This window comes from Panthera uncia, chromosome F1 (genome assembly GCF_023721935.1).
Source record: "Panthera uncia isolate 11264 chromosome F1, Puncia_PCG_1.0, whole genome shotgun sequence".
Taxonomy (NCBI): Eukaryota; Metazoa; Chordata; class Mammalia; order Carnivora; family Felidae; genus Panthera; species Panthera uncia.
Genome location: NC_064813.1, coordinates 66684884 through 66705964, shown reverse-complemented (window position 1 = coordinate 66705964; position 21081 = coordinate 66684884). Strand labels below are relative to the sequence as shown.

Sequence of the window (21081 nt, the reverse complement as noted above, 5' to 3'; positions counted from 1 at the left end):
GGGGGGACGGGGGGGGGGGGGGGGGGGGGGGGGGGGGCTCCCGGGGGTCAGCGCTGAGCGGGGCAGAGGGGAAGGACCAGTGGGGGCTAGGGGGGTACCGGAGGTCAGCCCCGAATGGGGCGGAGGCACAGGGGCATGACGGTAAGTCCCGTCTGCGCTGTGGTATGAATAGGTGTCCTCACTGCAGGGGTCTGGAAGGGGAACAAAGGGCCGCGACATGGCTGACGGGTGTCCCTCTGAGGCCCAGCTCGTCCCCTCCCTGCGCCCCTGCCCTGCTTCTGCAGCCACGCCACATCCTCTCCCCTTACCAGGGAGTTGTGTTAAGTGGCCTTTCATCCAGCGACAGAAGGAGGTGGGCTCTCAGTGGAGCCCAGTCTATAAATATAGGGTAACAATAGGAACCAGAATGTTCCACAGGAAACCGGCATGCCTCGCCCTCCCCACACAGAGCACGGAAGATTTTCACAGGGATTTCTGTGCACGTCCTTCCCAATTACAGTCCCAGAAAGGCAATGGCAAGCTGGTGAGTTTATTCAGGTGATATCCGTGAAAGGAAATCTGCATGTTTTGTTATACCCATCCTTCATTCCGTTTTAACTGGTCCCTGAGAGGCTTTAACTACAGCAAGAGGGATTTTGGTCACAGAGATGGCCAAACCTTGCACAGGAAGGGGAGCCCGGGGTGGGGAGGGAAGGGGGGGTTGAAGAAATCCGCCCCCCAGGGAAGTATTTTCTAAGCAGAATCCCGACCCATCCATCTGGGAAAGGAAGTCCTCTCCGGTCTGTTTTGATGGAGTCGCCTTCTCTTGCCTGTGATCCAGGGAGAAGTTTGACGTTTCTCTATCCCTGAAGGGGTCTCTGCGTGCACGTGAGCACTCGCGTGCACACACACACACCGGATCAAGGGCAGCTCCTCGGCCCCGCACCAAGAGCAGGAAGCCCCCAACCCCAGACCATCCCACGAGGGAGCAAGCACCCTGAAGCCAGTCTGCCCATTCCAAACGGAGACGGACGGTTCCAGAAGAAAGGGCTATTTAAAAGCTGTAATAAATCATGTGCCCCGTGAGGTGTCAGACATGCAAACCAGCGAACGCAAAGTCAGAATTGCAAGAGAAGCCGGGTTTTCAGCCACCAGCAGCCGCCCGGTTCCTTCTGGCCTCAGCACAGGCCCAGGGCCGCGCCAAGCAGTGCGCCCCCGCGGCCGGGGTCCCGCCTGTCTGCCGCTTACAGAGGGGATCCACCTGGATCCCCATCCCTGCCCCTGCAGCAGAGGGGAAGGGAGAGGGCCGTGGGGGCTGGGGCGGGAAAGGCACCTGAGGGTGTGAGGCTTACAGGCTGGGATTGGCAGACCCCTGTGAAAGGCAGAAACCACGTGACTGGGTCAGCAGTTACTAGCGTAGACCCCGACTTTTCAATGACTCGTTAATAATACTTAAAGTAAAGGAAGAATGCACCAAATCAGTACTCAGTCTTGTAACTTATTCAAGAGGCTGGGAACTACCCCCGAGGGTTAAAGGGCGGGGGCTGAGACATAATCCGGAGGAACGGCCGGCCAGCGCCAGACCCCAGCTCCGCCCGGGGGCCCCACGAGGCTTCGGTGCCCCCACCCCCGCCCCCCGGGCACAGAGGGGGCACAGTGCCAGGAGCTGCAGACGCGGAGCTGGGTGCTGCTCAGGGCCTTCCGCGGTGCAGGTGACCACAGGTGGCCCGCTCATGGCCTGCCGACCGGGGCCGGCCCTCTTCCTCCGCAGCCACCCCCGCCCCCTGCCGGTCCCGTCCCTCCTCGCTCCCTCCACTTTGCCACACTGGCCGCCTCTCAGGCCGGGGAGCTTTCCACCGGACACGCGGGGTCTGCGCGTGCTGCTCCCTCAGCTGAGAACGCCCTTCCCTTCACTCCGCGCCAGGTCGGTGGCTCTCTGTCCCCGCCAGCCAGGGCCACCCGGCTGCTCGTGGCGCGTGCGCGCTTGCAGTCTCCTGGTTATTTGTGCAGCTACGAGACGGAGGCCAGGAGGCCGTCAGCCGCTGGCGGGCGGGGCCCACAGCCGAACCTGCCTCCGGGGTCCCCCCCCGCGACGCCAGGTGCTTAGTGAAGAAGTCGATGGGCGAGAAAGCGCCTTCGGGGGCTGCCCGGTGGGAAGGACACTCCGTCCTGTGGAACCGGGCCCGGTGGCGCGGGACCCCACAGCCGGCCCTGCTCCCGCGTGGCCCCGCGAGGACTCTGGGAAGACACCTGAGCTCCTGTGGAAGGAACACCGGCGTCACTTAGTCACGTCGGCTCTGCAAGTGCCAGGCCCGCGGCCTGTCGTGTGTCACCAGCCCCCTCTGGGGACACAGCCGCAGCCGGGTCCCCGCAGCCCACAGCTCTGCAAGGAGCCCTTACGGCAGTGGCTGAGGTGGACACCACCTCGGGTCACTCGTAGAACACTCTCTGAAACGCCGCCCGTGGACTTCGGGAGAAGGACATGCCAACGTGTCCGGGGGACAGGGCACCGCATCCCTGGGGCCTCGGGGCCTGTGCAGCTCTCGGCTGAACAAACGCGGAAGCCCCTGAACAGTCACCTTTGAAATCTGGGAGCTCCGTCCCCTCCCTGACCGGCGTCGGCCGGAAGAGGTGGCCGCCCCAGGCTGACCCCCTGACCCCCTGAGAGGGCGTCCTGGGTACACGCACGGGGATGTGTGAGAAAGGGGACACGGCAGAACCACCTCTGTGGTGACGGTGGTGAGGCCCCGTCTACTGACCACACTGGAAAGAGGCCGGGCCCTCCCAGCTGACATCTGGAAGGAAGTTGTATATAATTTACTCGATTGCCAAACATTCGGCGACACGCGTCTTCTCTGAGACACTGGATAAGGCACTGGGGGGGAGGTGTGCGGCTCAGGGAGGCCGGAGCCTCGAGGGACAGTCACCCAGACACAAGCATCGCACCCAAGAGGCACAGGGGGTGTGTTTGCGGGAGGCCCGGGCTCTGCAAGGGGGAGGGCAGGCTGGAGAGTGAGCCAGGCGAGGAGGGGCGGTGGGAGCAAAGGTGCAGAGCCGGGGCGCAGCAGGGCCGGGGACGTGGGGGGGCCGGCACTGCGTTCAGGGAGGGAAGGGCACGGCCGGACGTGACTGCGGAGCAGGGCAGGGCCAGGCCGCCGCCGCCTCGCTGGGAGATGGTGGTCCAAGGACAGTGAGGCGCTGCTGAGGTCAGACGCGTGTGTCTGTTGGATTCCTCGCGGCGACGCAGGGGGGGCTGGGGGGGGGAGGGAGGCGAGGAGGCGGGGTGCCAGCAACGGGGAGACGGGCGGACATCGTGAACGCCCCGTCAAAAAGTATTTTCTCTTAGAAGATGCTCACTCAGCAATGACAGAGAGCTCATGTACGCTTGAGTGCCCCCAGGACGCTTTCCCTGGCCTCCACCCCGCCCCCCCGCCTCCACCCACCCCCACCCCCCGCCCCCCCCCCCCCCCCGCCTCCACCCCCAGGCCTCCACCGGTATCTGATCCTCCCCCCTGCCGGCCTCCACTGCTCTTTGTTGTTGGTCGGTCTGCAACGCATTACGTGAGGAGCGTCCACCCCGCCCCCTGTCTGCGATCGGCCGATCGGCCGAGGGCAGCACCCGCCTTGCACACTGCTCTAAATTCCACCTGCCAGGCCTGGTGCCCGCCATGCCGCTGACACCCAACCACACACACGCGTGCTTTTGTGCACACACAGATGTGCAGGTGTAATTTTTAATTGCGTCAACAATTTAGGTGCAGCCACTGCCCGGCTACAATTCATCTGTCCACAAAGACTCAGCGAACTGAGTGCAAATTCGCAGTTTGGGGGACGAGTCACGACTCGAGACCTGCTGTGTCCATAAAGCCGTGGGTTCAGAGGTGTGTGAGGCGGGGGCCCCGGGGGAGGAACGTGCCCGCCCCCCACCCCGCCCGGGACGCTGCACAGACTCGCGCAGGTGTGCGAGCTGCTTGTCATCCAGGGCGGGACAGGACGTGGCGTCCAGAGGCACGGACCCAGCTTGTCTGATCCTATGGTTTGCTTTTGTGATGAATGGTCGGGTTTTTCAAATGAAGCTGGTGGGATCGAAACAGCCATTAAACCAGGAAATGAAAAGGGCGTTTGGGAGCTGGGACCCAGGCGTGAGCCGACCGTGCGTGCGGAAGCAGGGGCTGTTCTGCCTGCCTCGTGACGCACCCCGGACAAACTGTGACCTTAAAAAGCTGGTCTTCGACAGAGCCCGCTGGCTGCCAACGCGGCCAGTCCCACGAGAAAAGGGAGGAAGGCCGCCCGGGTTCTCACCTCATCTCTCCCAAGAGCAGGAGGCAGACGCATCCTCCCTTGGGGTCTTTCAGTGCCCGTATTCATGGTACCATATCACCATGCACGCTTCGGGCAGGGCTGTGCTGACTCCTGGAGACAAGCAAAGACGGTGGGACAGACAGAGTGGGGTTCAAATCCTCGTCCACACACCAGCTGTGCGGTCTGGGAGAGCTTATTAACCCATCTGAGACTCAGTGTCCCGAGGAGGCAATGTCGCAGTCCACGGGGAAGGAGGGATGGATATTGGTAGAAATAAACATCATGTCACCGAAACCACCAGCCCAAAGAGGTCTTCCTGGACACCCCACCCTCCCTGGGGCCCCATCAGCCTCCATCGCCGCCCCACTTTGTTCTCTGTCCTTGTCTCCACTGACAGGGGCCCACCCGATCCTTGTGGTGGCACACCTTCCCCACCGGACAGAAGCTGGAGGGCAGGGGTCGTACCCGTCACGTTCATTGTCGTGTCCCCAGTGCCTGGGAACGAGCAAGCACCCTTCCGAGTTCTAGTACCTGAACTTGGACGGGGAAGACAGCGCCGGGCACACAGTGGGAGCCCAAGGGCTGGTGGTCAGTCCGACCCGGACACCTGGGCGGCCCAGCGCGTGGAGCCGGCAGCCAGCTCTGGCCAGGGTCGAGTCCATAACTCGCTGTGTGGACTTGGGTGAGTCTCCTTCCCCTTGGGGCCTCAGTTTCCTCATCTGTTCAAGGAGGAGGGCGGTCTGAAGATGACCGTTGGGGACCCTCCAGCATTCCCTGGCCACACACGGACTCTGGACAGGACAGGACCCTGGGAACAGCCGGCCCCGGCGCATGTGTGACCCTCAGCTCTGCAATCCCCATGCAGGAGAAACCAGAGGCCTGGGTATGGCTGCTGGGAAGAGGTGGGTGTGGGAGGAGCCAGCAGCCGCCGGAAGCCCCCTCCCCCACTCCCTCAGCCTCACGGCCCAGCATCAGGCCTGGAGGGTCACCAAGACTTACCAGGACAGGGAAGCTCACCTCTTAGCCTTAGATCTGGCTTGAAAACCCAGGAAGGAAGTGGGGAGGCGAGGAGGGGAGGAGGGCAGGAAACAGGTGGGCATGAGCTAGCTGGTGGGGTCCTCACGGCAGCCTGGCGGTATCATTACCCCCCATTCACAGCCCAGGGGGCACTGGTAACACCCGGAAGCGGCCAGTGACAAAGCAGGAAACACAGCCGAGCCTTCACCTGGACGCTCCCCACGCGGAGCACCATGGTGGGCATTCCCCCCCAGCCCAGCACTCAGGACTGTTCATCAGGGTTCACTCCAAGCGTAAATCAAGGCTGCTTCTGGAGGAGGCGTCGTCCCCTCTGAGGGAGTGACAGGTTGAGAAGCGCTGACGTGCCCAAGGACTCGGGGGGGGGGGGGGGGGGGGGGGGGGGGGGGGGGAGGGAGCACCTGCCTGTGCACCTGTGGCTCTGTCCTCACCACTGGTGAGCAGCTCAGACCCCACACGAGGAGAAGAGCTGGGCTCCGCGAGGCACCATTCTTGCCGAGGCCATGCAGGCGGGCGGCGCGTTATACGACCCTCACACGCACTGTGCTTCTCTTATGTTAATATAATGTTTGGCACACAGAAAGCACGCTGCATGTAATGATTTTTACTGTCACGAGACCGCGAACGCCATCCAACGGAGATGAACAGAGGCACATGCCCTCCGGTCTCAGTCAGCACTGTCACCAGACGGCCAGGGTCACTCTCTGTGACGGGGCCAAAGCTCAGGGTCACTGCTACTCACTGGGTGAATGCCCGGCGGTCCCCCGCATTTGCCTGTCCCGGTCAGGGCCCAGTGCAAACGGCCCCGTCCTGGTCAGAGCCTCCAGGCCCACAACCTGAAGCTGCCAGGGGTCCTGTCCCCTCCCCTGCACGGGATCCTGCACGGGAGGAATTCAGCTGAACATGCCCCAAAGACTGGCAGGTGGGTGGGGCTTAGCTCCCAGGATAGCCGGGAGAGACCCCCCTGGGGACAGGTGCCCTGGGGACAGGGAGTCACCGGCTGGCTGCAAGCTGGCCCTGACCTGCACCAGGCAGAGTGCAGGACCCTAGGACGGTCACCGAGATCCCTTCTGCAGCTGGACTTAAAGTGGCTTTGAGTGCTGGGGTATCTGGGGCTCTGCACCCCAGGTCAGGAGATAGCTGCCCTGCCCTTCACTCTCTGGACAGTCCTGGGCATGTCCCTTGACCTCTTGGCCCCCCCCAGCTGCCCCAGGGCCTAAATACCGGTCTAGTCGTGCGTCTCACGTGTGGGAGACAGCTTTGCAGAAGCGTAGAGTCCTGACCAAACATAAGGGACTCTGACTTTACTATTTTGTCACTGTGCTGTTTCGGATGGTGTCGCTGGCCGTGTGTTCATACGGAACAGATCACATGAGCAGCTCACTCTGAAATAAAAGGACGGCCTTGTCCCTCCCTGTGCCCCAGCCGGCGGATCGCCCACCGCCTGGAACCACTAGTGACCACCCATCCCTGCCGGAGAAGAAGCTGTACGTTCCTTCCTTGACCATCCAAACTGTCGAATCCCTGCTGGGGCAGGGCCCAGGGCTCCTGCTGGACACCGTGGCGGCCTCCGTCAGTCTCAGAGCGCGGCGGCCCCACGGCAGGACACGCACGAGGAAGCCAGAGCTGGCTCGGGGTTCTCCTGAGCCAAACTCTCACCGAGGAGATGATGCTACGGGCCTGGGTTTGCGGTGGGGTCCCTGTGGGCAGCTCCAGAGCTGGCCTGGTGACACCCGGCCAGAATGCGGGACCCACAGGGAGAGCAAACAGCACGCAGCCCTTTGCAGACCCCGCTGGCGCCTCCTCCCTGGGCACCAGTGGTGCCAGCCGGCCTGAGGAGGGGTCTTCCCGGGCGCCCAGTGAGCAGCATTCCTTCTTCCCTAGAATCCAGGCTTCCCCAAGAGACACCTGCTAGGAGGAAACACATAAAAACTCTACACTGAGCTGGCCGGGGGTCTCCAGCCTCCAGCCTCCTCTGTTTGAGACTCTGGGGCAGACCAGGGGGAGAGGGAGGGGGAAGACCCCCCCACACCCAGGGGCGGCCCTCCAGTCTTAGGTGGGGAGCCCCGCTTCTTCTCTCACTGTCCCTGACTAAAGAAAACGGTTCGTCTCGGAGAACGGGAGAAGGCCCTTTGTGTTCTGAGACGACGTGTCAGCACGCAGTGACCACTTATGGTCCCAAGATGCCCCTGGAATCGCTTTTTAGTCCTTTCTACGCACGATCACTAGGGGCAACCTCCCTGCAGCTTCTGTAGAACCCACTCACCGGAGGGACGGAGATCAGAGAGCGAGCCAGGCCAAGAGGACAGAGGCCACACGCTCCTGCCCCCTGAAAGGAGAGCTGACCGAAAAAGTTCTCTCACCAGACACCTACTTCTTCTCTTTTCCACGAAGGAACAAAACCTCTCTCTGACTGACCTCTCTCGCGCTTCAAATGATTGCCACTTTCGGGACTTATTTTTAAGTGCACTTGCCTTCGAGCGGGGAGCAAACCCCGGGAAGGGGTCAGCCCCCCCAAACGGCCCAGGTTGGGGGGGGGAAGCTCCTGAGAAGGGCCAGAGGGGGCGCCCCCTGAGGGTGTGCACACTGAGTGCCCGGCCTTCGGGGCCCTATGTCGGCTGGGGGAGGGGTACTCAGTGGGGAGGCAGATGGGGGCGGCGGCGGGGGGGGGGCGGGGAGGGTAAGGAGTGGGGGCAGCTGGCTGCCCTGAGTCACACCCTGGCACAGACGCTGAGCCGAGTACCCACTGAGCACCACTTCCTGGACCGGTCACGACCCTTCATGATGGCGCTGAAACGACCCTGCCTCTACAGAGGAGGACACGGAGGCAGAGAGGCTGAAGCCAGGAGCCCCTGGCTCTAGAGACCCTCTGGGCCGCCTCCGGGCCTCACTGTCACCCAGACCGGCAGCACATGCCCTGCCGCGTCCGGGGCTCGATCTCCGCTCAGGACTTTGCATAAACGCAGGGAGGGGGCGGGCAGGAGCCGGTCTGCGTCTAGTGACCACAGGGCTGGTCGTCCGGCTCAGGGAAGTGGCTTTACCTAGAAGTCACCGAAGGCGAGGCTCTCCCTCCCCTGACCTGAGCTCTTCTCCCCGTGCAGGCTCCCCGGGACAGGCCGGGAAGAAGGGACCCCACCTGTGTGGCGCAGGGCTTCCTGCAAACACGAGACGAGTCACATGACAGCTGCAGCTGAAGTCAGGCTGCGCCCACACAGGCGGCTCTAACTGCTTCCGATAGGAAAACCCTCCGGGCGGTGGGTCAGGATCGACACCTGTCATTTCAGTAACGACCTGGTATCATTACCAGCTCACCTCACGGCCCTTATAAGCACTCTCATCACCCGGGTGATTGTCTTCAGAAGCAGAAAACCTCCAAGCCTGTCGGGCAGACAGGAGCTTCCTTCTCTGAACACATGTTTTACGCTTGGACCCAAAGGGGTGTTGAGTCCTGTTTCCAAGCGTGTTCGACCAAATGGGGACAGGAAGTGATGGTGGGGGTGGGGGGCAAGGCAGCCCGAGCACAGCTGTTCGCACAGCTGGCGGGTCTGTGAGCCGAGCAGCGGGTGGAGGGGACCCAAGGGCTCCTCTGCAAAGCGCCCCTCCCCTCGACGAGTGGGCCGCCTCCTCTCCCACGAACTCACGGCACAAACTTCCCACGTGTGCACGGCTGGCCCCATCCCTGGCGGTGGTGAGGGCCCCTCATTTGCGGGGCGTGTCCCCTGCCCGAGGGCCGGGGGCTCGGGTTCACAGGCACGCCGTCACTGGCATGGAGGGTCCGAAGCCACACCGTCATCAAGCTCTCGTCCAGGCCAGGCTCTCGTGCACCCTTCCCCCGTGGCGTGGCCGGGGCTCACGGCGCTCCTGCGTGGCCACTGCGATCCGCCTGGGGTGCTGTTAGCAGCAGAGCTTAGAGGGAAACTCCTGGATCCAAACCCAGAACGCGCCGTCCACGTGCTACATTTTCTTTTCATAAAGGCCCCATTAATATTTCAGCCATTATTGATTGAATCCCGGCAGCGTGAGAGCTCGGTCTATCAATCTGTATTTCCACCTTGAAAGGCGCCAGCCGTGAAAACGTGGAAGCTTCGAGAACCACAAACTAGATGAGAAACGGGCCCGAAGGGAAGTCGGGGCCAAATGAATAAATGTTGTGTGAGCTCTGAGTGGCCGAAATACGGCCACATGCTGGGGTTTCCCAGGCCCCCGCGTGGACCGGGCAGGTGACGGAGGGTGCGTCCCGTCCCCCCTGAGGCCGACCAGGATTCCCACCGCACTGGAATGTTGCACCAGCCCCAGGAACTAAATTTACCCTGAAGGGACACCCGGATCAGAATGTTCTCTGCCGCACGATCCTGCCCCCGGCGCCCTCGCCCTGTGTCCGGAGCCGGGCAGCCTCCAGCCGTAAAGCTCAGCCCTGTCAGTTCCGCTCGAGAGCCATGCGCACGAAGCCAGCCCACAGTGACAGGCACCGCGCGTCCCATGTGAAAGGGGGGAAGGCTGGCGCAAGTGACACAGGACGGCGGCGGGACCCGGGGAGCGAGGCCGGTGTCGACAGCGCTCAGAGGAGGGTCACAGGGAAACCTCTGGGCGGCCGGCTCCCGCGCTGGACACGCCACCAGCAGCAGGGGCCGCACGCGACAGTCTCGGCCTTCGTCTCCCCTGCGCTCGCGCCTCCTGAGCCCGCTGTGAACTGAGAAGCCCCCACGGCAGCCCTGGGTGACGACACTGACCCTGAGGGCCACCGCCAGCCCAGGCCTCGGGGACAGGGGCCCCGTTTGCCAGCACTCTGGAGGGTGGCCCGGCCTCTGTGCGTCCCCACGCCTGCGGGTGGCAGGCCGCGGGCAGAGCAAACGCCTGCTGCAGGGGAAGCTGGGGCTCCAGGATGCTCGGGAACCGTGTGTTTTTAGGCGGTGGCTGAGTCTGGGAGCAATAAGGGAAAGAACAAAATTGCAAAACCCCAAGGTTCTTGTAAAGGCACCAGCCCAGCCCGCTCCACGTCTAAAAAGACCCAACAGAGCGAGCCCCGCGAGGCCCCGGCTGCCTGGGGGTCATGTCCCGCCAGCGAGGACCCTGCTCTCCCCCACCTGGCGGCCACCATCTTTGTTCCCCAGGAGGGAGACGGGTCCACGCTTCCCCTAGTGGCGCCGATGCCAGCTGGGGGCCAGAGGCGGGCCCGTCACCTCCCCCCATCTCCCCCACCCCGTGGGCTCAGCACTGAGTGAGGCTCCCCGGCTCACGGACGACGCTCCACTGACGCAGCTGCGGGACGAGCTCCCTGGCCTCCTGGCCCCGGAGCCCCTTCTGAGAGACGAGGGCCACCGCTGTGCAAGCAGGTGCCGACCCCCCACTCCTGCTCTCCGGCCTCCCTCCAGCCCACCTCTCACCGCTGCCGCGCAGGACCTGCACCCCGTCCCTGTGCCACGGCTGCCCGAGCACGTCCCTTCCCCACGGCACCCTCGCCCCCGCCGAGCCCCAGCCCTCGAGGCCCGTCCCAAACGGCAGCCGGGGGTCGCGCGGTGCCCACCACTCCCTCACTCTGTAGGTGCCCCAGCAGCGGGCAGCCAAGGCAGCGGTGGGACTGGAGTGCCGACCTCCCCATTCGATCATAAGCCCGTTCGGGGCAGGGACCGGGCCGTCCCCGCGGCGCCTGGCTCGGAGTGGACCTTCAGTAGCCCCGCGTCGAGTGCCATCGTCAGCTTCTGTCCAGGCCTCAGCGGAGGCGGAGAGCGGTGGCAATTTCTAACAGAGGCGGGAAGACAAAAACCACCCTGCCCACCGCCTCCCCCCATTTCCACACACGGTGGTGGCCATTTCTCAGTGCTCTCAAACCAGTAAGCTTTCTGGCACATTCTAGCAAGAGGCACCAGAGAGGGCTGGGAGGAACCTTGGGAGCATTTAGTCCCTGGCCTGGCTGGGCAGAGGCGGGGGCTGAGGGCGGAACAGTGCTGGCTGGGCGGAGCGGCCTTGCGGCGCTGACCCAGGGGCCGGGGCCGCTCTGCACCGGGCGGACGGCTCCACCGTGGCTGGCCACTGATCCCTGGTGTGTGGCCGTGGCCAGCGGAACCATGGGTCAGCAGTCGCGGCTGAGCCCAGCTGCCGTGACACAGCCCTTTGGGGCGACACCGTGATGACCCAGTCTGCTGGTGGCCAAGTTCACGGACGGTGGTCGCACAGAGAAGGCGTCCGCCCGGTGGCTCGCAGCTCTGCGCCGCACTGAGCACAGCCCTGTCGACACCGGCCACATGAACGCAGAGCCGGGCTTGTTGGGGGAGGGGCATAAAACCACAGCCCACGGGAGGCCACGAAATGCTCAGAATAAGAAAGATCTGCAAATACTTGAATTCCTTTTTCTCCGTTCCTTCTGTCTTTAACCCAACGAGAGGATTCTCTCCCCAGATTCCATTCCTGGCTCCACATTTGTATCAATGGTTTGGATGAAGCTGCCACAGTCAGGCCCACGGAATGTGGGAGGACAAGAAGGAGGCCACCAGACGCACAGACGAGACCCGGACAGGCCAGAGGCACAGGCCGAGAAAGGCCGGGGACAGAGGAGGCCTCCGCCCCAGAGAGCCAACTGTGTGGCAAGGGTAGGAGCCTGGGCCAGGGGTGGGGAGCCAGGGGCTTAGCGGCTCTGCGACAGAGCGTCTGCGAGAACATTAGATTCAGGGTGAACTAGCGGCCGGAAGCCAGGCAACGGCACTGGCTGTGGCTGCGGGAACGGAACGGGAAAGCAGGCGTGTGGCCCTCTATGCTGCCCAGCTCACACCCCTCGGCAGGCACAGACCAAGGGGGCCCAGAGCAGAGCAGCAGGGGCAGGGCGGACACGGCGCCCCAACCGTCAGGGATGCTCCGTGTGCAGGGCAGAGGACCCCGGAGGTCCGACCAGGGAGGCTGGGGGTGAGGCTGCCGGCCCCCTCAGTACAGCACAGCCAGAAGGAGGAGGGAATGTGGGCGGGGAGACAGGAAGCTGCCGGCCTGACCCGCCCAGGCCACTCACAGCCCAGAGTCAGCGTCTAAAGGGAAGGCCAGATGCAACCCGGGCACGCAGCTCAGGGTGGAGGTGGCTCTGAGGGCCGGGGGCCAGGCGGGGAGTGTTCAGGCGGCCGGGATTGCTGCCCTGAACGTACCGGACCCCATCTTGGGGCGGCCCTGGGGCCTGAGGGGAGGACGGCAGGGAAACCAGGGGAAGGATAGGGTTTCCAATGAGTAGGAGAAGCACCACAGAGCAGGGCAGAGGCTGGGGTCCCCCCTGGAGGGGCTGCCGCGGGGTCTGCTTGCTGTCTGTCCCACGCCGGACTCTGCCGTGGCAACACCTGCCGTCTGGGGAGTGGAGCCCCGTGGCTCAGCCCGACCTCCGGGCTGCTTTTCAGGCCCTGTGGGGCCAGGAGAGGAGGCACGCTCGAGGGGAGAGCTGCGTCCCTGAGGCAGGAAGCCTAGTGGGCCTGCGGACAGCTGGCCGGGCTGGAGCCCAGCCCGGTGTCCCCTTGCCACACGACACTGGCCGTGTGTCTCACCTCTAGGCCTCAGCTGCCTTACCTGTAAAACAGGGATGATAACAGAATCCAGTCCCGGGACTGTCGTGAGGCTTCCCCGAGGTCGTAGAGGGCACGAGCCTGGCACACAGAGATCAGCACGCGGAGGGGCCACCACCATCGTCGGTGGGTTCACAAACCACTTTCCCAATCTAAGCTCGGGGTCGCACCCTGGGGCCTGTGACGCTGGGCCGGGGACGCAGGTTCAGGGTCTGGAGTAGGGCCTGACGGTGGAGGCGGGAGCCTGGAGAAGGTCACCTCCCGGAGGAGTGTCCACACCCACGGGCCATCGGGGGGGCATAAGGTTACACACAAGGCGACAGTCTGCCCTGGGGCCGGACGGGGACGGCCAGCTGTACAGCAACGTGCAGGAACTCACTTAGAAACAGCTAAAACGGTAAATTTTGTTATGCATGCTTTACCACGGTTTTTAAAAAGCGCTTTTAAATGGCAAAGTCACAGCTTGGCCCCGGGTCTACTGGCCACAGGCCCAGCATCCTTCCCGCAACCCCGCAGGTTTGTGCCAGTGTCGTGTTGGGAAAAAGGCGAATCGTACTGAGTTGTCTAACTCACAGGCTGACCAAGGAGAGCCCAGGTCTCCTCCGGTTATTGGGTTTTGGAGAACCCGGCCAGTGGTGACTTTGCCATCGTTCCTCCTAAAAACAGGACGACGTCATTCCCGCCACGAAGGACACGACCACGCTCAGACTGCTGGTCGTCAGGCGCGGCAACAACACCGTTAACTCCAGGCTGCCGTCCAACCCCCGAGTCCTCAGGGAGGGGTCTCTTCACAATCACTGTGTTCCTACCACTTCCTGCGGCGGGGACGGCCACGTGGGCTGTGCCCGGGGGGAGGGGGGCTCTCCAAGCACGCGGCAGTGGGGTTCACTGGCCTTGGGGCCCAGGCAGAGCTCAGGGGCTCTGGCGCCGCCCCCAAAGGAGACCCACCACGTGGGCGGAAAAGATCAGCAGCTAAAGACAGTAGCAAGCACAATACTAAAGGAGACAAACAGGGTCTGGGCAGGTTGTGGACGGCACAGGTGGGCCCTCTCAGGGTCACAGAATGCGACCCGGGGCTGTGGCAAGGGGCAGTCTGTCCTCACGGAAAGAGGCCGGGACTTGGCACCGGGAGGAAGGGAGGTCGGTTACAGGCTTTAATTACCCTAAAAGCTTTCAGATGTCTGACCGGTTCATCCTCGTAAGACTTGTAAGAGTCGCCTTTAAACTAAGATGTTGGAGCCAAAGAACTGTCTTCGTGACTTTTCCCGTTTCAGATGCGAAGAGGGGACGGCCAGTCCCCAGGAGGCTACGTGGAGGGGACGGCCAGGCCCCCGTTGGGCAGAGGCCAGGCGCTCAGGGGAAGGGCAGGAGTGCCACCAGTCTGGGTCCCTGTTACCGGGCCCGCTCACGGCTCCTTCCCGCCATCCTCCCCTCCGACCCTTCGGACACGGAATCCTGATACGATCACAGGCCCGGGAGGCCATCTGACCCCGTCTGCTCCCTCCACAGAGGACAGCACGGCGAGGACGGAGGGCCCCCTCCTGCTCTCGCCCGAGCTCACACGGAGATCAGGCCCCTCGAACCTCGTAGAGGTGACCGAGGCCAGCGACAGGGAGGCCCCCGGCTGGGGCAGCAGCGTGGGCGGCTGTCTGCAGACCCCTTGGTTCACTCAGCCCCCCGAACTGGGATGGACGGTGATGTCTCGCACCCTGGAATTTCAGCGGAAGCTTCTTGAGGAGTGTGTCTCTGCCCCTCACTTCACAGGCACTTCACTGACACTGTGTGGTTTCTGAGGCAACGCAGGGCCTGGGGGGGAGGGGGGGAGTGCTACCAGGTCCTGAGCCAGCAGGGGGGCCGCCTTCCCCCTCCTCCCGAGACTGGCTTCCCTTCCATCCTGCTGCTGGTGTTCGAGGGCAGAGGGCAGCCCTAACCTCTCAGACTCCTGGAGCTGAGGAAGCTTCTGGAGGCCCCGGCAAGAGGCATTTGCATGCAAGTCCAAGAGCTCCCAGGGCCGAGTCTGCAGCCTGGACTGTCCGTCCCGCCGGGCAGGTCTCAACGCGCCCAGGGCAGCGCTGTGCACACCTGTTAACAGTCGCTCCACACGCTTGTCGAGCAGCATGAGACAGCATGACATTTCCAAGTGACAGAACAGAAGGTCCACACAGGCGGCCGAGAGGCCGCACCTGGGCCCCACAGGCTCAGGGAGCACAGCAGGCGGGAAAGCCCTCTGCAGCAGAAAGGGTTAAACCCCAAATGTCACACGGAGACCGCCAGGGTAGCCTGGTAACCATGGCAATCGACTGCCAGCTGCACAGGGAGGGAGGCCCAGCGGGCAGAGCGGCAGGGCGGCGGCGGCAGGCTCAGTCTGCACAGAGGCTCTCCTGCCCAGTGAGGGGAGACCTCGGCCCGCCTGCCCCCACCTGCTCTGCTGGGCGCTCGGCTCTGGGACACAACAGTGAGTCACGTCGTCCCCACCGCACAGCAGGGAGCCGGTGGGGCAGGAAACAGACGCTTGATTCAGGGGTCAGGGCCAGGGCCAAGCCAGCTCCCCGCCTGGGGACTGTGGTGACCGGGGAGGCTCCTGGAGGTCTTGGGATCTCTGGGGTCCCCCGTCCGGTCAGCCCAAAGGGACTGCCTCGCCCAGCCAGACACCGGCCCGTAGGAAACGTCACCAGATGTGTTCGAGGACACAGGCCCAGCCCCACCGGGGTCAGGCAGCCGCCACGTGGAAGACAGACGGCCCTTCCTTCCTTCTCCGCCGCCCTGAGGTGCCCCAGGCCAGTTCTGTCCGGACGTACAAGGTCTCCGCTCCCAACAAAGATGGGGCTCGGCTAAAGCCTCATCTCCCTGTGAAACTCACCCCCGTGGCCACACGGTTTCACACACGCCTCACGTCACGGTGCTGAACGTGGTCCCAGCGCATCAAGGTCTTGGACAAGCAGCCTCCAGGGGCCGAGCGCCTGACACCCGCGGTCCTCAGGGGAGAGGAAGGGCGAGGGCCCAGAACCAGACTTGGCCCGAGGGGTCCTCCCTTCCCCAGTGGGACGACACCCCAGCTCAGCCAGCACGGGGCCCCGGAGCCTCTGGCCAGTCCGCCTCCTGCGAACCGACGCCCGTGTCGCAAATCCAGGAGGGCGCTCCGACCCACGGACCCGTCGTGCCGTGGGGGTGAGCCCGTCTGCAATGTGAGCTGTCTGCTGAATGTGATTTACGTCCTGTAATTTGGAGTAATTTCCCCGTCGGCTGAGGACTTGGTGGCATTTAATAAAAACACCCACTTAACACACACCTGATAGATCACCGGTGTCCCGTTTCAGTCCGTGCGCTTGGAGGCCCCCAGCTGGTCAGCGTCACACTCCCGTCGGGTCCGCACTACACGGGAGGCCCCCAAACAAGAGCGGGAACCTCAGCCTCACTGTGCACGCGACCCGTGAGCACGCTCACGTCAGCTCCCTCCACAGCTCCGTGGCGAACTTCCCGCCCCTGCTGTGTGCCCGACGGCTTCACCCGGCTCCACTCCTGCCCCCAGAGGGGTGTGTGCACGCCCACCCCGGCCGGGCTCTGAGCCAGGGCACTTCCCCTCCCCCTCCTGCGCGCTCCTGGACCAGAACCCGGCCCCTTTCTGGCAGCCGGAGGACAGCAGTCCCTGGAAAAGTGGACGAGGACCCTCCCTCCGCACTGTGTCTGCTCCAGCTGCTATCCTGGCGTCCCCGCATTCGCAGGCGACGTCCCAGGAGACTGGCCCGCACTCACCACCTCGCCCCCACTCTGCCCGGCGACGGATCCCGCCACACCTCATGCAAATGACCAGTGTCCCCAGCTCCACAACAGGGTACCGGTCTCAGCCCCACCCTGCGGAAGGAGATTGACGAGGAGGGATCGATCGAGTAACTTGCTAAGGGCTGCCAGACACACTAAAATGTGACAACCACCGCGGTTCGAACCCGAGCTCGCTACTCTGAAGTCTGTTCTCTGGCGACCCGCCTTCCGGGACAGCACCAGGGGCGTCGGCCCAGCCGTGGCTCCGCTCAGGGCGGTCAGCGGAGAGCTCTGGGCCCCTGCGCCGGGCTCTGCACGGAGTGGACCCTGTCGCGCGTGGTGAGTGCGAGAGGGGGGCCGCGCCAGGGGCCCCAACACCACACGCGGGTCTGCAGCCCGGGGAGAGGCGGCCGGCGCCGCCACGGGGCCCGGTGACGCCAAACCGCACGGTCCGTACACTGTGCGAGGTCGGCGGCGTTTTCAAGGTTTTGGTAAATAAATAAAAATGCGTTGGGTTTTGTGTCTTCACTTCCTTCCAGGTCACACTGGCCTGAGGATAACAGACGCCTGAGCCTTTGAAAGCTCCACCCTCTAAACAGCCAAGGACAAAACCCGAGGAGAAACGTGGCAGGGGCTGCCTTGTGGGACACCTGCCTTTGTGGCTCAGAAGCACAGTCGGGCTGAGTGCACGTTCTGGGAGACCCCTTCCTCTCCGCAGAGGGGCGGACTTGCCAAAAACCCACGCTGCCTATCGTGGGAGAGTGTCCCTCGTCCACAGGAGACCCCTGCACCCACATGAGATCCCCCTCACCCAGAGGAGACGCCTCGTCCACAGGAGACCCCCCTCACTCACCAGAGAACCCCCTCACCTACCGGAGACCCCCCTCGCCCACCGGAGGCCTTTGCCCACGGGCAAGCGTCCCTGTCACAGGCGGTACAGGTCACAGAGGTACAGAGGCTCCTGCACGGGTGGGGGTGGGCACCTGGTCACCTCTGGGAGACATCCACACCTGAGGCTCCACAACAGAAAGCCACCCCGTTTCAGAATTCTGCCTCGAGAACACAAGTCATCCAGACTGACACTAGGAATACCATTCTAGAAAGTGCCCCAGGCTTCTGCGCACCGGGGGGGAGGGGGCGCAGACACGGTCATCTGGTCCCTGCTAAAACTGAGCCAAGTCAACAGCAACCCGTGGGCAGTGGGGAGTCTGGGAGCACGTCCTTCACACAAGCCCCTGACACCACCCCAGGGAGGTGATGGGCCACACCCTGCCCTGCTCCCCCTGAGGGCGTTCCCGGCCCAAGGGGGGGGGGTGGCCCTGGACGCTGGCCAGCGTCCAGGCTCTGGGGCAGCCCGCCTCCGCCCTCAGGAAGCAGGTCCCCGGCTGTGCCCAGACCTGCACCGGACAATTACAGAATTAGAAGGCTTCGATTCCCAATTAATAGATGAGGCCCAAGACCACAGAACGGAGGGATGATCTAAATTGCTTTAGAAACCGGGTGTCTAGAATCCAGCACCCTTTCCCTCAGGACGTGCACCGCAGATAACCTGCTCGTCAGACACCATGGGTCCCTGGAAACGTAAAGATAGTGACCTTACCATCCCGAAGTCTGGGGAGAAAGACACAGAACAGAGAACGGTAGGGTCCACCGAGGTGCGTACAAGGGGCCCTGCAGGAGCCGGCCCTCCCCACGCCATCTGGGCCCACGCCATCCCACCTCCCTGTGGCAGGAGAAGGTCGGCGCAGGGAGAACTTTACTGGAAGGGTAAGCTTCCAGAGGGAGCCACGTGCCGGTGACTGCCCCCGTGACGGAGGCCAGGTAGGCTACGGGCACAGCCAGGGCAGCTGAGAGCCAGGCGGGGCTGGCGGGGGTGCGGGAGGAAGCCCAGCCGGCTGCCAGTGCCGGCGGTCAGCAGGGGGCCACCTCGTGGGCCCAGCTGGCACACGGACGGGCGAGGCCCAGCTGGAAGAGTGGGGCAGAGGGGTCCCGTGCCATGACCGCCCACCCTGGACTCCACTGTTCCCGACCCAAAGTGGGTGATGTGACTCCAATACTTCACCCGGGGAAACTGAGGCCTGGAGGCGCTGTTACTGGCCCAGGTCGTGCAGACTGAAGTGTCTGAGCCAGGACTCAATGACACTGGCTTCACTTTGTTTCTGCAAGTGCTGAGCGCCAGGCCCTAACGGCGGAGACAGTGTCCTCTACTGCCCGTAATCAGGACGAAGCAAAGCCTGGCCGCGAGCTGGGGCTGGGACAGAGGGCGCCGGGCGAGGTGGTGTCCCCGCCCCAGGCCGGCGCTGAGGCCACAGGCCCGCAGGAGGGAACCGGGGCCACGAGAGTACGGGAGGGAGGCACGCGTGGCTGAGTGTCACGATTCCCACGATTCCGCCTTTTCTCTTGGGCCCGGGTGACATCTCGCGCAGATCAGGGCGATACGCGCCAAGGGGCTCCCTCCAGATGAGGACGTGAGGGTTCGGTGGGGTTGAGGGAAGCCCCGGGCGCCACGGCTGGTTTGGGGCCCAGACGGCGACCCCCGGCCCTGTCTTGGTCCCTAACCCCCACACCCCCCGGCCGGTGCCGGCTCCTGCCTGGGGTTGATGGGACAGTGGTCTGGGTCGGGCAGTTCAGGCTCCAGGAGGGAAGCTGGTGGCAGTGTCTGAATGCCCTGAGGGCACACGCCTGTCTGAGTACCGCAGCCCCCGGAGACTAGAGTCGCAGCTCCTAGATCCGTGTCCTCTGGTCCTCAGCTGCCTGGAGCCCCGCCAGGGTGGCCGGGAGCCGAGGCTTGCCCATCCAGGCCGGCCGGGGGCCCCCAGACACTGCCAGGAAGGCAGACGGGCCCACCCTGCCCAGAATGCCCCGTAACGGGGACGAGGTTGGCACGGTGTTTCCCGGCTCCCAGAGCACATCCTGTCCTCACAGCAGCCCGAGAAAGGTTGCGGGGCCAAACAAAAACGCCCTGTAGGAAGGGGTCCCGGCCGAGACCCAGCTGGTCTCTCTGACCGCGAGCTCTGGTCTTTGTCAATGTGTTGCCTGCGGCCCAGACGCGAATCGAACTGTGTTCCTCCAGCCCAGGGACCGGGATTATCTCCAGACTCGCATACGTGGGAGAAAAAGCATCTGGAGGTTTCAGAACTACCCGGGTCTCCAGCGGGGCCGGTCAGCCTGCAGGGCCGGGCAGTGCGGGCGCCCCGGTGTCCTGGGAAGATGCCACAGACCCTCTCGCCGTCTACCCTTCCTGGCCCGCATGGGACCCCTGTCGGCCAGGCTGGAAGCTGGGCCCGGAGGCCCAGCCAACGTTTCTCTGGCGCAGTCACTTCCGAGCAGCCCCTCCCCACATCTGACGGGTATTCCGTCTAGAAAATGACCCCTCCCAGCCTTCAGGGTCTGCGGCGGGTAAAGTCTACACCACTCAGAGATACAGAGTCCCGGAGGGATTCAGTGCAATTCGAGTGTGTGTGCGTGTACGTGCGTGTGCAAGGAGACGGGAGATAGGTCTGCCTCCCTGGGGAATTCGGTGGCCAAGGTTCTGAAAGGCCCAGCGAGAGAAGGAAAGCGGTTCTCAGTGCACTGGCGTTAAAGAGCTGCCCCCAAATCGTGAAGCCACATTCGCCTCTGGGACCCCCAAATAAGACGGCGTCACAGCTGCTGAAGCCCCAGTTCCCTCGCTCTGAGGGTCCAGACGGGAGGGGAAGAGCCACAGTGTGCAACACCACCAGGCGGCTGCACGGGGTGGGCTTTGGGTGGGGACGGGCGCTGCTCGCGGAGGGGAGAGGACGGCACCTACCTGGACTTCTCGCGTGTGGTAGGCGACGATCAAGCCCAAGAGGATGATGGTAGACAGACTGATAAGGCATTTCAGGGCCAGCGAAAACATGGAATCCTGCAGGAGAAATGGAGACAGAATTAGGGCAGCCAGGAAGGGGGCTCCGGGGACGGGGAGTGCAGGCCACGGCTCACAGGGAGCCCTTTGGGCTGGGCCGCGAGCCGCTGGGGCCAAGCAGCTACCCCCAGCCCCTGTTTTCTAGGGTGAAGTCCCGTCTGCTCTCCTGGGAGGAACCGGCAAGACATTTGCCATCCGTGGCTCAGTTTGCTGCTGTGTGGCTCAGAACTGTGCGTCCACGCTCGTAAGTCACGTGAGCACAGTTCCTTTTCGTGCTGCCGTGTGGTTTGGGCATCGGTGCTGGCCAGCTTAGGCCTCTCTTCTCTGAGAACAAACCTCAGACAATCCCCGAGGTTCCTTCCGTTTCTGATGATGCAGAGTTCCCTCCGGGACGGATCAGAGCGTCCCAGCAGCTGTTCTCACCCCCAAACTAGGCTCAGAGCAGGGAGGGAGGCAGGGGGGCTGCTGGAGGGCGAAAGGGGCTGAGCGCAGAGCAGAGAGGGTCCCCGTGGAGGGTGGGGCAGACGCGGGCGGGTCCCCTTTGTGCACCCCGTCTCCCAGCCCCAGGGCGCGTAGAGAGCCCCAGGG

General features: G+C 63.8%; 1 protein-coding gene across 1 annotated transcript in view; it reads right to left on the bottom strand.

Moving 5' to 3' along the window:
• KCNN3 (potassium calcium-activated channel subfamily N member 3) overlaps window positions 1-20619 on the bottom strand; it is a 76581-nt gene extending 55962 nt beyond the window's left edge. The window contains exon 1 of the mRNA XM_049634923.1: window positions 20398-20619. Within this exon, the coding sequence (XP_049490880.1) occupies window positions 20398-20487 (90 nt within the window). The 5' untranslated portion in view covers window positions 20488-20619. The remainder of the gene's footprint in view (window positions 1-20397) is intronic.
• Window positions 20620-21081: the final 462 nt, after the last annotated feature.